The sequence below is a fragment of the Lynx rufus genome, unplaced genomic scaffold (assembly GCF_022079265.1).
Source record: "Lynx rufus isolate CCGP_SWC_20201006 ecotype Redwood Valley unplaced genomic scaffold, mLynRuf1.p SCAF_1, whole genome shotgun sequence".
In the NCBI taxonomy this organism is placed as follows: Eukaryota; Metazoa; Chordata; class Mammalia; order Carnivora; family Felidae; genus Lynx; species Lynx rufus.
Genome location: NW_025814823.1, coordinates 121,575,147 through 121,589,934, shown reverse-complemented (window position 1 = coordinate 121,589,934; position 14,788 = coordinate 121,575,147). Strand labels below are relative to the sequence as shown.

At 38.0% G+C, this 14,788-nt stretch overlaps 1 protein-coding gene across 1 annotated transcript in view; it reads left to right on the top strand.

Moving 5' to 3' along the window:
- Positions 1–14,788, top strand: part of LARS1 (leucyl-tRNA synthetase 1) — a 73,831-nt gene that overhangs the window by 27,437 nt on the left and 31,606 nt on the right. Inside the window, exons 13-21 of the mRNA XM_047086494.1 lie at positions 1,705–1,758; positions 2,524–2,664; positions 4,229–4,306; positions 9,556–9,641; positions 9,735–9,800; positions 9,899–9,981; positions 10,586–10,724; positions 11,784–11,996; positions 12,853–12,910. Of these exons, the coding sequence (XP_046942450.1) occupies positions 1,705–1,758; positions 2,524–2,664; positions 4,229–4,306; positions 9,556–9,641; positions 9,735–9,800; positions 9,899–9,981; positions 10,586–10,724; positions 11,784–11,996; positions 12,853–12,910 (918 nt within the window). The remainder of the gene's footprint in view (positions 1–1,704; positions 1,759–2,523; positions 2,665–4,228; positions 4,307–9,555; positions 9,642–9,734; positions 9,801–9,898; positions 9,982–10,585; positions 10,725–11,783; positions 11,997–12,852; positions 12,911–14,788) is intronic.

Genomic DNA, 14,788 nt, shown 5'->3' with positions numbered 1-14,788 from the left:
TCACTATTCTGGGTCTCTTGCTTCTGTATAAAGCTTTGCGATCAATTTGTTGGTATTCATAAAATAACTTGTTGGGGTTTTCATTGAGATTGTGCTGAATCTGTAGGTTAAATTGGAATTGGTAAGAATTGACATCTTGGCAATACTGAATCTTTCAGTCCATGAACATGAAGTATCTCTCCATTTATTTAGTTCTTTGATTCTCTTCATAGAGTTTGTAGTTTTTCTCACGTAGATCTTATGTATGTTTTGTTACTTTTGTACCTAAGTATTTGATTTTGGAGGGGATGCTAATATCAGTGGTACTGTGTTTTTAGTTTTGAATTCCACTTGTTCATTTTTAGTATATTGGAGTGCAATTAACTTTTTTTTTTTTTAAGTTTATTTACTTATTTTGAGCAAGGGAGAGAGAGAGAGAGAGAGAGAGAGAGAGAGAGAGAGAGAATGTGAGTGGGGGAGGGGCAGAGAGAGCAAGGGACCGAGAGAGACTCCTAAGCAGGCTCTGTGCTGTCAGTGCAGAGCTTGATGTGGGGCTCAGGCTCACAGACTTCGAGACCATGAACTGAGCTCAAATCCAGAGTTGGTTTTAATTGACTCAGTCATCTGAGGTACCCCTGGAATGCGATGAACTTTTGTATATTAACCTTGTATCCTGCAACTTTGTTACAATTGCCTATTAGTTCCAGGAGTTTTTTTCCCTTCATTCTTTTGGATTTTCCTACGCAGATGATCATTCCATCTATGAACAAAGACAGTTTTATGCTTTCCTTCCCAATCTGTATACCTTTTATTTTATTTTCTTCCCTTATTGCATTAGCAAGGGCATTCAGAACGATATTGAAAAGAAGTGATGAGAGGAACATCCTTGCTTCATACCTGATCTTAGTGGGAAAACTTTGAATTTCTCATCCTTAAGTGTGATATTAGCTATGGGTTTTTTGTAGATAGTCTATCAAGTTTTAGAAGGTCTGCATCTATTCCAGTTTACTAGGATTCTTTATCAGGAATGGGTGTTGGATTTTTTTCAAATGCTTTTCTTGCATCTCTTAATAGGATCATGTGATTTTTCTTTTTTAATGTTTTGCTGGATTCCATAAAACTTTAGAAAAAGTTGTGATATTCATATTCACATTTTCACTGCAACCTAGAATATGAACCTCATTTTCAGTGGTGTATGTGTGTGTGTGTGTGTGAATTTTTGCTTTTGGCTTGCTCTTTCTTTTTAATTTTTTAAAATGTTTTTATTTTATTATTTTTTTTGAGAAAGAGACAGAGTATGAGTGGGGGAAGGGCAGAGAGAGAGGGACACACAGAATCTGAAGCACAGATTGTCAGTCTGTGCTGTCAGTCAGCACAGAGCCCTACGCGGGGCTTGAGCTCACAGACCATGAGATCATGACCTGAGCCGAAGTTGGACGCTTAACTGACTGAGCCACCCAAGCACCCCATTTGGCTTACTATTTCATCATTTAAGCAATTCACTGTAATTTAAACTGTTGAGTTTTTTAGTGACATAGATCTCTTCTTGAGATATTTGGAAAAATTAAAAAATTTCCATATGAAAGGGAGAACAAATAGTTTATATTTTAAATTCTATTTATTTAGGAGAACAAATATTTTTTAAAAAGTTTTGGAGTTTGTTCTCTCAATGATTATGCCAATAAAGTGTTGATCATTAGTGTTAATTTGCAAAATTTTTTGTAGGCCTTACGAGCAAAGTATGGAATTAGAGATGACATGGTCTTGCCATTTGAGCCGGTGAGTACACTGAGGACTCAGAATATTCATACCCATCTCTTTGTCATTGAAAAAAAGAGCTAGCATTTTCCTTGTAACAAAATTAAATAATTAGTGGATATAAAAATAAGAGGGAGTTTGCTTAGAGTTTATTTACTTTAATTTGCTATCTGTTGTGGCACTTAAGAGTGAGAGAAAAACCAAGAGTAAGTATTTTCTTAGCACCTGGCACCTGCAGTTCTGAAACAATGTTTTTAGCATCACCAGTTTTATAGTAGCTTATTTTGCTAGTAGGGCCAACTTCCAAGCTTCTAAAGACAAAATTTTGCCATGTTAGCCATGAATGTTTATGTTTTCATATTAGTGCCTGGTGAAGAAAAAAAAAATTTAGTTACTAGCAAATAACTTTCATGAAGAATCTAGAAGACTTTTTATAAGCCAGAAGTAAGACCATCCTTAGATTTAGTTTTTTATATCGTTTTGCTAGTTTTAGAATTATATGCCAGTACAGGGTTGTGGGCTGGAGAAGGTGTGTTATATAGTGAGGGAGGGACAATTTAGGGGTTGGTGCAGAGAATTTGGGTAGTTCCTGTGGAGGAGAGTAAGAAGACAAATTCACATCTGTATGTTAGTCACAGTGATTACCTAATGTGTGGTGCTGTGGTAATGATATATAAAATCTGAAATGACTTCACTGGACAATAGAGGCAAATGAATTATGCACCATAGGGCCGTTTTTATGATCATTCAGTGTGAATAAGGTCCTGAAATTGCTGTTCTTTACAGGTGCCAATCATTGAAATCCCAGGTTTTGGAAATCTTTCCGCTGTAACCATTTGTGATGAGTTGAAAGTTCAAAGCCAGAATGACCGAGAAAAACTTGCAGAAGCTAAGGAGAAGTTATATCTAAAAGGGTTTTATGATGGTGTAAGTTATAATTTTTTAGTTTTGCTCTGTGTATTTTTCAATGATTTAGAAGAAAATAGAAAGATTCAATATAGTTTCACCTACATACTGATTTGAGAGATAATATGAGATTGTGTTCTTCTGTTTCCAAATTTATTTATTTTTTGTTCAATGGCACTTACAGAATTATATATTTGTGTCTTTTAGGAATGTCTAAGAAATGAGTTTCTTGAGAAGATTATTTAAAGTTAGTTCATGTTATTATGGAGTCAATTTCATAGGTTTATTGCATGGACAATACCTGGTCCCTTTTGCTCTTTTAATTGAGGAGTTCATATTTTAAATAAGCAGTTTTTCTCATTTAGTTGTTAATGTCCACTAAATGCCAGGGGAGTGCAACAGACGTGTTTGGAACCTCTCTTTTCTCCTTAATTGTGCATGTGTTAATGTGGCTTACACATTTCCATGGAAAGAGGACTAGGCTAGAGAAAGTAAAAATCAAGCCAAGTTGCTAGTGACTTGAGGTTAAAATGAAGATTTTTAAGGCTATAAATGGGAATTCTTTATTTTTACCTTCACTTTCATTGTTCTGGATAACCAACAATTGGTTATGTGTCTTTTTTTTAAGTGACTTACACATTTTGGGTGGTAAGAAAAGCTACCACTTATATAGATAGCACTTAAATGTTAACTTATTTAAATCTCAAAATAACCTCGTGAAGTAGGCACTATCATTCCTGTTTTACAGATGAGGAAATTGAGGCACTAAGACATTAAGTAATTTACCCAAGATCAGCAGATAGGTAGCCAGTGGCAGAACTGGTCTAGGGGAGCTTGGCTCCAGGGTTTGTGCTCTTAACCACTTTACTAACATGATCTATAAGTATAATTTTATAGTGGTCAATTAAATTGATATAAAACACTTCAGCATGTTAGAGGATTGGAAGGTCAGAAAACATCTTTCTTTTCCATTTAAGATAGAAACTGTTTCAGAGAGAAACAGGAGTCATATAGCTGGAGGTCAAAATATGAGCTGGAAGGGACTGTGTGGATCTGTGACAACAATGGGCAAGCTAATACCTAGCCCTAGGATTAAATTTCCTCACTACGTTAAAGGCAGAGTTGAAAAACCAGCCTTCCTATAAGGGCCAGGTTTATCACATGGCCAAGCTAAGGAAAATGCTTGCTGGCAACAGGCAGAATTGGAAACAGAAGTCTAACTGGGGCTGAGCTGTGTGAGCTCCGTTCATTTTTCCAAAGACTTCAGGAATGAACTGAGTGAGCCTATTGAAATTCTCTCCCCATGGAAATCTGAGAAGTGGGAAGGTAATGAGGGATCCTTCCTCATCTTGTTCGTGATAGCTATTCTAGTCATGGCAAAAGAAAAACCAAGTGTGTTGTATATATTAATCACCCAAGCTCTGGCAAAATAAAAACTTAAGATTACAAATGTGATAGATTTCACACTAAAAATATCTTAGTTGTGGATGGAAGTAAATTTAGTTAGGGAAAAATTTGGAGGGAACGCAAGGCAAATTTTAATTGTTTTGTCTGTGTTTTGTCCCCCCACTTCTCATCCTTTTAGGTAATGTTGGTGGATGGATTTAAAGGACAGAAGGTCCAAGATGTAAAGAAGACTATTCAGAAAAAGATGATTGACACTGTATGTGATAGGCCATCCTCTGAAGGCTGTTTTAGGAGAAAACCCTTTCTTTAAATTTATTTATTTATTTATTTATTTACATTTATTTATTTTTGAGAGACAGAGTGAGACAGAACGTGAGCTGAGGAGGGGCAGAGAGAGAAGGAGACACAGAGTCTGAAGCAGGCCCCAGGCTCTGAGCAAGCGTTCAGCACAGAGCCCGATGCGGGACTCAGACCCACAAACCGTGAGATCATGACGTGAGCTGAAGTCAGACACCTAACGGAATGAGCTACCCAGGCATCCCTTTTTTTTTTTTTTTTTTTTTAAAGTAGGCTTTTAAACCAGAGCCCAAAGCGGGGTTTAAAGTCACAGCCTTGAGATCAAGACCTGATCTGAGATCAAGAGTGCCCCTAAACTAAATTTTGATTTCTGACAGTTATATATGGCTTTAATACAGAGAGACTGTGGTCTGTAAAGCTTACTAAAATAAAAAACCAGCAGTTTCCTCTCTATCCTTCCCACATTCTCTTCAATTTCTCTTCCTTGGACAGGATTACTTTCAGCTGTTTTGGTTATTTCTTTTAATATTAACCTCCATCTCTCAGATCTCTAATGTAAATGCTCATAGAGTAATTTTTAAATTTTGATTTTTAGTTTTAGACATTAGCCATTGACTTTCTACCTTGGAAAACCAAGATTTAACTCTTTCTTCTACCTTGTGTCTTTCTTTCTGACCTCACCACATTTGTGTGCCCTTCTCTACCTCCCATCTTTTTAGTATAGGTACATTATAACTTATATGAGAGCAGTAATTGCGTACATTAAAAAAAATATTTCTTTTCATATGTTAATGTGGGATTTCCATGTTCAATTTGCTAATCTCTTTTTTTAAAGTCTTTTAATTTATTTTTGAGAGAGAGAGAGAGAGAGAGCTAGCGCAAGTGGGAGAGGGGCAGAGAGAGAGAATCCCAGGCAGGCTCTGCACTGTCAGTACAGAGTCCGATATGGGGCTCAAGCTCACAAACCATGAGATCACGACCTGAACCAAAGCCAAGTGAGCCACCAGGTGCCCCCATTGTATACATTTTTGAGACATCACTGATGTACAATGAGAACTTTTCTTCCTCAGCTTTTGTTTTTCCCTGGTGTTAATAATTGTCCTTCTTGTTTTTTAATTCCTTTTTTAAATTCCTTACTTTAAATACAATGCTGTATTCCCAAACTCTGTCCCAACTCTTTATTTCTTCTTTCACTACTTTAACACGTCAGTATGCTGTTGGTTCCTTCTTGGAGAAAGCTCTTCCCCTGCCTTCTGGCCTGTTTTAGTCTGGACTGGTTACTTACTGTCCTAGTGCACAAATATCATCTGGGATCTTCTTCCATTACTAAGAATTTTCTTTGCTTCTCTTGAGTTGGATCTCATGTTTCCTTGATCCCGTGGCCGCTGCTTAATTATTCCCTCTCTCATTTGGGTTAAACTCTTACTCTAGTAGCTTTCCTGAAAAAGGGTACCTGGAAGGTAAATTTTTGTAAGCTTCCATGTGTGAAATATCTTGTCTATCTTCATACTTGGTTGCCTGGGGACAGAATTCTAGATTGAAAGTAGTTTTGCCTTAGAATTTCATGGACATTACCCATGGTGCTCTGGTTCAGAATGCTGTTGTGAAGTCTGAAACCATTTTGGTAATAACTCATTTTTTTATAAATGTCCTGTTTTTCCCCCTCTCCTTCTCTTTGTATAGAATCTTGTCTTTCTTCCTGATGTTATGGAATTTCGTGATTTACTGTGGTGTAGGTCAATTTTCATTCATTTTTCTGAGTGCTTAGTGGGCTCCTTCAGCCTGAAGACTTAGGTGCTTTAATTTTGGGAAAATTTCTTGACTTTTTCTTTGATTGTTTCATCTCTTCCTTTCCTTATTTTTTGCTTCCTGAATTCTTACTCAATTATGGGTTCTCTTAGACTCTGGAAGTCTTTTTCTTTCTGGGAGAGTCCCTCAACTTTTTCTTCCTGAGATTTTGTTTGTTTATTGTGCATTTTTTATATCTGCTATTTGTGTGTATGCGTAAAAAAATTATGTTTGGTATGGAAAATTTCAAATTAAAAAAGTGGAGAGTAGTGTGTTGAATTCCTGTATACTTATTATCCAGCTTCATCGTTACCAATGCAGGGCCCTTTTTTTTTTTTTCAATATATGAAGTTTATTGTCAAATTGGTTTCCATACAACACCCAGTGCTCATCCCAAAAGGTGCCCTCCTCAATACCCGTCACCCACCCTCGCCTCCCTCCCACCCCCCATCAACCCTCAGTTTGTTCTTAGTTTTTAAGAGTCTCCTATGCTTTGGCTCTCTCCCACTCTAACCTCTTTTTTTTTTTTTTTTTTTTCCCTTCCCCTCCCCCTTGGGTTTCTGTTAAGTTTCTCAGGATCCACGTAAGAGTGAAAACATATGGTATCTGTCTTTCTCTGTATGGCTTATTTCACTTAGCATAACACTCTCCACTTCCATCCACGTTGCTACAAAGGGCCATATTTCATTCTTTCTCATTGCCACGTAGTACTCCATTGTATATATAAACCACAATTTCTTTATTCATTCATCGGTTGATGGACATTTAGGCTCTTTCCATAATTTGGCTATTGTTGAGAATGCTGCTATAAACATTGCGGTACAAGTGCCCCTATGCATCAGTACTCCTGTATCCCTTGGGTAAATACCTAGTAGTGCTATTGCTGGGTCATAGGGTAGGTCTATTTTTAATTTTTTGAGGAACCTCCACACTGTTTTCCAGAGCGGCTGCACCAATTTGTATTCCCACCAACAGTGCAAGAGGGTTCTCGTTTCTCCACATCCTCTCCAGCATCTATAGTCTCCTGATTTGTTCATTTTGGCCACTCTGACTGGTGTGAGGTGATATCTGAGTGTGGTTTTGATTTGTATTTCCCTGACGAGGAGCGACGTTGAGCATCTTTTCATGTGCCTGTTGGCCATCCGGATGTCTTCTTTAGAGAAGTGTCTATTCATGTTTTCTGCCCATTTCTTCACTGGGTTATTTGTTTTTCAGGTGTGGAGTTTGGTGAGCTCTTTATAGATTTTGGATACTAGCCCTTTGTCCGATATGTCATTTGCAAATATCTTTTCCAATTCTGTTGGTTGCCTTTTAGTTTTGTTGGTTGTTTCCTTTGCTGTGCAGAAGCTTTTGATCTCATAAGGTCCCAGTAGTTCATTTTTGCTTTTAATTCCCTTGCCTTTGGGGATGTGTCAAGTAAGAAATTGCTACAGCTGAGGTCAGAGAGGTCTTTTTCTGCTTTCTCCTCTAGGGTTTTGATGGTTTCCTGCCTCACATTCAGGTCCTTTATCCATTTTGAGTTTATTTTTGTGAATGGTGTGAGAAAGTGGTCTAGTTTCAATCTTCTGCATGTTGCTGTCCAGTTCTCCCAGCACCATTTGTTAAAGAGACTTTTTTCCATCAATGCAGGGCCTTTTTTATAGGATGCTATGTTTCATGAATGTGAAATCTTAATCTTTTATTTCTCTGAGGAAGATTGTTGATATTTAAGAGTAGGTACAGAAAGATGATTGGAACCTTTTTGGATGTGAGTAGGGCTTCATTGGGGGAGATCTAGAAGGGCTTTTTGGGTCTTGGGGAAGCCTTTATATTAGCCCTGATGTCAATTAGTTAGAGCTTCTTGGATTTATTAGCTTCCTCCTAGAAGATTCTTCCACTTTCTAGCTTGAGAAGTCTAAGCTAACTGGGAGCTGAAAAAATTGCTAGGGGGAATACCAAAACCCGTTGTGCTGACTTTCCACTGAATCTGTCTCTTCCCACTGTGATACCCATATCCTTAACTCTGTCTTTGGTTGAGTGACTCTTGTATCCTTTCCAGAGCATAAACCTTCATTGTTCTGCTGGCATAGGGAGGGGCATTTGCCTGTCTGCATAGTATGGGATTAGGGTATCTGGGGTTCTGACCTCTTCTTTAGAAACTTCAGTTAGTCCTCTTCAGCAGAGTTTAATGTCTGTTTTTAATTTCCCTTCTTTATACCAAAGTCCTAGCTATTTAAGTTCAGTATGAAGAATTGCATTAAAAACAAAGAACAGTGAATCATTTTATGAATAATTATGTTGGATTTTATCTTAAAAGATAGCCTGACAAGTGTGGGACCATAATACATTAAGAGGTATTTATATTTGGTAAACAGTTACATTCATGGTTAGTTTTCTAGTGGACGTTTTTCATGACACTATAAATCTTTAGCAACAATGTTTTTCATGTTTAGTTTTTGTGCATCTAGTTTTTTAAAAGCAGTGGTTCTATGTGTTTAATTTCATATTTTCTTTATATTCTTTTTTTTATTTTTTAGAGAGAGAGATCGAGCATGAGCGGGGAGAGAGGCAGAGAGAGGAGAGAGAGAGAATCCCAAGCAGGGTCTGCGCTGACAATGCTCACATCTCCCCCTCTTTATATTCTTACTATAACAAGGATAGGGACGCCTGGGTAGTTCAGTCAGTTAAGCTTTAGACTCTTGATTTCAGTGCAGGTCATGATCTCTTGGTTTAAGAGTTCAAGTCCCGAGTGGGGCTCCATGCTTATAGTTCGGAGCCTGCTTGGTATTCTCTCTCTCCCTTTCTCACTGCACTCACTTGCACTCACTCTCTCTCTCTCTCTGTCTAAATAAATAAATAACTTAAAACAAAAATAATAAGGGTAGCTTCCATAGGCAATCTAACCTTCAAACCATAGAATTAGAAAGTATTGAACATCATTCATGTTCCACTGACAAGGAATAATCAATACCTAGGAAAGATGATCCATTTGACAGAGATACACACCTTTTCAAAAGCAAATGATGTATAGAAAGAACGGCAGGGGCGCCTGGGTGGCTCAGTTGGTTAAGTGGCTGACTTCAGCTCAGATCATGATCTCACGGGTCATGATCTCACAGTTTGTGAGTTCGAGCCCCGCGTCAGTCTCTGTGCTGACAGCTTGGAGCCTGGAGCCTGCTTTGGATTCTGTGTCTCCCTCTCCCTCTGTTCCTCCCCTGCTTGCACTCTGTCTCTCTCTCAAAAATAAATAAAGATTAAAAAAAAAAATTAAAAAAAAAAAGAGAATGGCAGATAACTTATACCGGGAAGACATACTGAAGATGTGGGGTTTTTGTTATTGGTGGTGTAACATTTTTTTTTAAAGTTGTTTTTTTATTGTCCCTGAGGAATAGAGATTGACTTGACATAATATCTGATATATTTTTATTTGCTTTCATGTAGGGAGATGCCTTTATTTACATGGAACCAGAAAAACAAGTTATGTCCAGGTCTTCAGATGAATGTGTCGTGGCCTTGTGTGACCAGTGGTTAGTCTCTCGTACAGCAAGACATTTCCTTCAGTCATTTTACTTATCCTTTTGAATTTTATGTTTTTTTTTAATCAATCTGTCCACTACCAGGTACTTGGATTATGGAGAAGAGAACTGGAAACAACAGACATCCCAGTGCTTGAAGAACCTGGAAACGTAAGAAGGGAAAAAAGTGATAAGGGAAGGGAAAGGAGATCACAAACATGGAAGACAGTGAGGATGAAGAGAGACACTGTACCTTTTACTCTCTCCAGATTCTGTGAGGAGACCAGGAGGAATTTTGAAGCTACCCTAGGTTGGCTACAAGAGCATGCCTGCTCGAGAACTTATGGTTTAGGTAAGCATGCTTCAAATTCTTCTGTTTGAATGACTTGGCCAGTTACCTGGCAAATTAACCCTTTTACTTTTTCTCTGTCTCTCCTAGTATTTTTCTGAATTGAGAGGTTTTGGTCTGAGGGTGAGGGAAACTGGGATGTGGTGCCCTACCGTCTATCTACCTGCTGGTAGAGTATGACCTCTCAAACCCACATAGCTTTATGGATTTTTTTTAATAGAAACTTTGTAGTGCTTCAACCATTTTGCCTTTTTAAAAAATGTTTATTTTCAAGCAGGGAGGAGGGGGGCAGAGAGGGAGGGAGGGAGAGAATCCCAAGCAGGCTCTGCATGGTCAGCATGGAGCCGGATGCAAGGTTCTATCTCACGACCTGTGAGATCACGACCCGAGCCGAGATCAAGAGCCGGACACTCAACTACTGAGCCACCCCAGTGCCCCCATTTTGCTTTATATTTACTAGTTCATTTTGTTAATTATTTAAGCAAATTTAAGACCTTCTTAAATAAGTAGCTTTGTAAATGCTATAGACCTTGAAGATATGGATTCTCCAGATGAAGTATCTCTTTTAAGTTCCTCAGGAATTAATTTTCTTCTTTTTATCTTGCAGGTACTCGTCTGCCATGGGATGAGCAGTGGCTGATTGAATCGCTGTCTGATTCCACTATTTACATGGCATTTTACACAGTGGCACACCTGCTGCAGGGGGGTAACTTGCGAGGACAGGCGGAATCTCCACTGAGCATCAGGTTGGTGAATGGATGCGGCAAAGAAATGTAGTTTATTAGCAGGAGGTGTGATCTTTTGATTTACACATTGAAAGTTCCTTTTTTAAAATTATTTTATTATTTTATTTATTTTTTAAAACTTTTTATAATGTTTATTTTTGAGAGAGAGAGACAGAGCTTGAGACTGGGAGGGCAGAGAGGGAGACACAGAATCTGAAGCAGGCTGCAGGGTCTGAGCTGTCAGCACAGAGCCCAACGCAGGGCTCGAACCCACAAACCATGAGATAATGACCTGAGCCAAAGTCGGACGCTTAACTGACTGAGTCACCCAGGCATCCCTTTATTTTTTAATATTTATTTATTTATTTATTTATTTATTTATTTATTTATTTATTTAATTTTGAGACAGAGAGTATGTGAATGGGACAGGGGCAGGGAAAGAGAGAGAGAGAGGAAGAGAGAAAATATTCTAAGCAGGCTCTGCATTGTCAGCACAGGGCCTAATGTGGGGCTTGAACTCATGAACCGTGAGATTATGACCTGAGCTGAAGTCACATGCTTAACTGAGTTATTTTTTTATTTTTTAAGTTTATTTATTTTGAGAGAGACAGAGACACTGCAAGCGGGAAAAAGGTAGAGAGGGAGACAGAGAATCCCAAGCAGGCTCTGTGCTGTCATCATGGAGCCTGACCTGGGGCACCATCTCACGAACTGTGAGATCATGACCTGAGCTGAAACCAAGAGTCAGATGCTCAACTGACTGAGCCACCCAGGAGCCACAAAAGTTCCTTTTTTTTTTTTTAATATTTAGTTTTCATAAGAATTCATTTAGCAAATTTTGCTAATGATGTTGTTGCTTTTTTGCTGTTGAACTGAGAAAAAGTAATAAATTGTCCCTCTATTATTGTTACTGTTCTTTATTCTTAGGGGAATCTATTGTCATTTGTTATGGTAACTACATTAAGACAGAAATATCTACTTCATGGTTAGATGAAAATACTGATTCTTTCATGGAAAAATATATATTTTTTTGATGCTGGTTTTTTTTTGTTTGTTTGTTTGTTTTTATTTTAATTACAGACCACAACAGATGACCAAGGAGGTTTGGGATTATGTTTTCTTCAAGGAGGCTCCATTTCCTAAGACTCAGATCCCAAAGGAAAAGTTAGATCAATTAAAGCAGGAATTTGAGTTCTGGTATCCTGTGGATCTCCGAGTCTCTGGCAAGGATCTTGTTCCAAATCATCTTTCATATTACCTTTATAATCATGTGGCTATGTGGCCAGAACAAAGGTGAGTGCTAAAAAGGATGCAGACTAAACTTATGCCTTGTGGCTTCAAATATTTAAGAAGTTATCGTGCAAGGTATAGTTAGATTTGCCAGTCACTTTCTTTTTCTTCTATTGAATGTATACTGAAGCATAAAGCACACCTTCTCCTATCTAGTACATCCAGAAATCCTCCTACTTACTTTAGGCTCCCTCTCAGAGAGAGAGGGAGACACAGAATCAGAAGCAGACTCCGATTCTGAGCCATCAGCCCAGAGCCCGACGCGGGGCTCGAACTCACGGACCACAAGATCGTGACCTGAGCTGAAGTTCGACACTTAACCGACTGAGCCACCCAGGCGCCCCTCTAAGATCTTTTTATAGCCATACTTCTAGCCCTGCCTGTATTTTTTTTTTTAATTTTTTTTTTTTAACATTTATTTATTTTTGAGACAGAGAGAGAGCATGAATGGGGGAGGGGCAGAGAGAGAGGGAGACACAGAATCAGAAGCAGGCTCCAGGCTCTGAGCTATCGGCCCAGAGCCTGACGCAGGGCTCTAACTCACGGACCGGGAGATCGTGACTTGAGCTGAAGTCGGACGCCCAACCGACTGAGCCACCCAGGCGCCCCCCTGCTTGTATTTTTTAAATAGTTACTGCATAGTATTTCAGTATATGCCTGCATCATAGTTTATGTAACCAGTCCTTCACTTAACGCACACTTGTTTTTATTTTTTTCGTTATGAACAGCACTCAATAAATATCCTTGTACATTTGTCTTTGCAAATTTTTACAGATCTTTTAGCATTTACCTCAACTTTTTAAGCTTAAACTAGAATGTTTATGTTGTGTTTTCTGTCTTTGAACATTTACCTGTAAAGTGACAAATGGCCTGCAGCTGTGAGAGCAAATGGACATCTCCTCCTCAACTCTGAGAAAGTAAGTAAGGCTTTTGGCCTCTCGGAAGTTTAAAATTCTGCAGAAAACTTTTCAGATACAGGAAGTTGTATTTCTTAAAGAAATAAAGAGTATAAAAATCAGAGTTAGTCTTCCAATTAAAATATATAGGACTACCAGCATAAATTAGGGAGTAGAGTGAATAGTATTAACTGAGGGGAGGGAGTGGGAAAATTTGTTATGTTATGTTTTGTTATGTTACATTACGATATGTTAGAGAGAAGGAGGGAGAACGTGAGCAGGGAAGAGAGGCACAGGGAGGGAGAGAGAGAGAGAATCTTAAACCCTTAAGCAGGCTCCACGCTCAGCATGGTACCTGATGCGGGGCTGCATCCCATGAGCCAACTGGGATCGTGACCTGAGCCAAAATCAAGAGTTGGGTACTCAACCGACTGAGCCACTCAGGTGCCCCAAAACTTACTTATTTTAACATTTGTGGTTAGAATGACAGAAGGTAACACAAATTGTGACTAGAGGAGAGAGAGATAGATAAGAAACATAAAGATCCTAGCATTGTGACCCTAGAATATCTTTCTCATTAAGTTGAGAAGATCATTTGGTGGGATTTGTTTTATATTATGACCAGCCACTGAATTATAATAATAGAATTTTGGAATTGCCAGGATTCTTAACAGTCATGTAATATTTCTTCCCAGGCAATGTAATATTTCTGTTTATACTAGTACTGCTTCCAGTATTGTTAAAACTCTTAGTATATATGATTTTTAATAGGCTACGTAAGACTTTATGTCTCATTAATCAATATCTTCAACAGGAGGTTATGCAAACCTCATAACCAAGCCCTTGTTTGCTCCTGTGATGCTTTTGTTCACATTAGAAAGGGGTACCCCTCCTCAACCAAACCTGAAATTAAGTTACTATGTTATTTCTTAGTAATGACAATTGTAGCAAGTTGGATTTGTTACAGTTAGTGAATTTTGCTGCTCCTGTTGGAATATTAATGGTAAAACAGTATTCTTTGCTATAAATATCTGTCATAATGAGAATAGACATAGATTTAAACAAATAATAGATGGTCTGAATTGTAAAATGAAACATCATTTAACCAGTGTTCTAATATTGAAAGGGAATAAAAAAGTTCATTTAAAATAATCTCTGTATTAGACCGAAAAACAGCTCTTTGATTAGAAACACGGGCTATTGGATACGCCTGGCTGGCTTAGTCGGTAAAGCATGTGACCTTTAATCTCAGGGTTATGAATTCAATCCTCATATTGGATGTGGAGCCTACTAAAAAAAAAAAAAAAAAAGCATGGGCTATTTATAGATTTTGTTAGATCAACAAGGACTTTTGATTCTTAAATTCATTTTTACTTTGTAAGTCAAAGTGACACTATGTATGTTATATATTTATCTGTTTGTATATATGTGTATATATGTATATGAATGTAAATTGTGGTATATCATGACATTCTCTTTGGTCTCAACATTGTTGTACTCTACACTGTACTGAATTTCTTAGAACTAGATACTTCATTGCCATGTAGCATAAAACTGGATAATCACCTCTGTTTGGTATCAGCAAAGTTATGATAAAGATACAACATTCTTAAATAGTAAAGATTGATAGGCTGTGCACAGTGCCTCCTTTGATGTGGTGCCCTCAGGTAGAGCACAGCTTGAAGAAACAATTATTGTGACGCCATTGACAGGAAGTTCCCTAAAAGCCTAACTCTGACTTCATACACTAGTCCTTTCATTTCTGAAGGTGTCTAATTGCTGTAAAATTCTTCTTTATAAGCAGCTGAAATGAAGTCACTTAGTAACCGGACTTTAGTTTCTATGTCTGGAAAATTAGTGCAAGGTATCTTTTCCATTCCCTCTTTGTAATATTTTTTG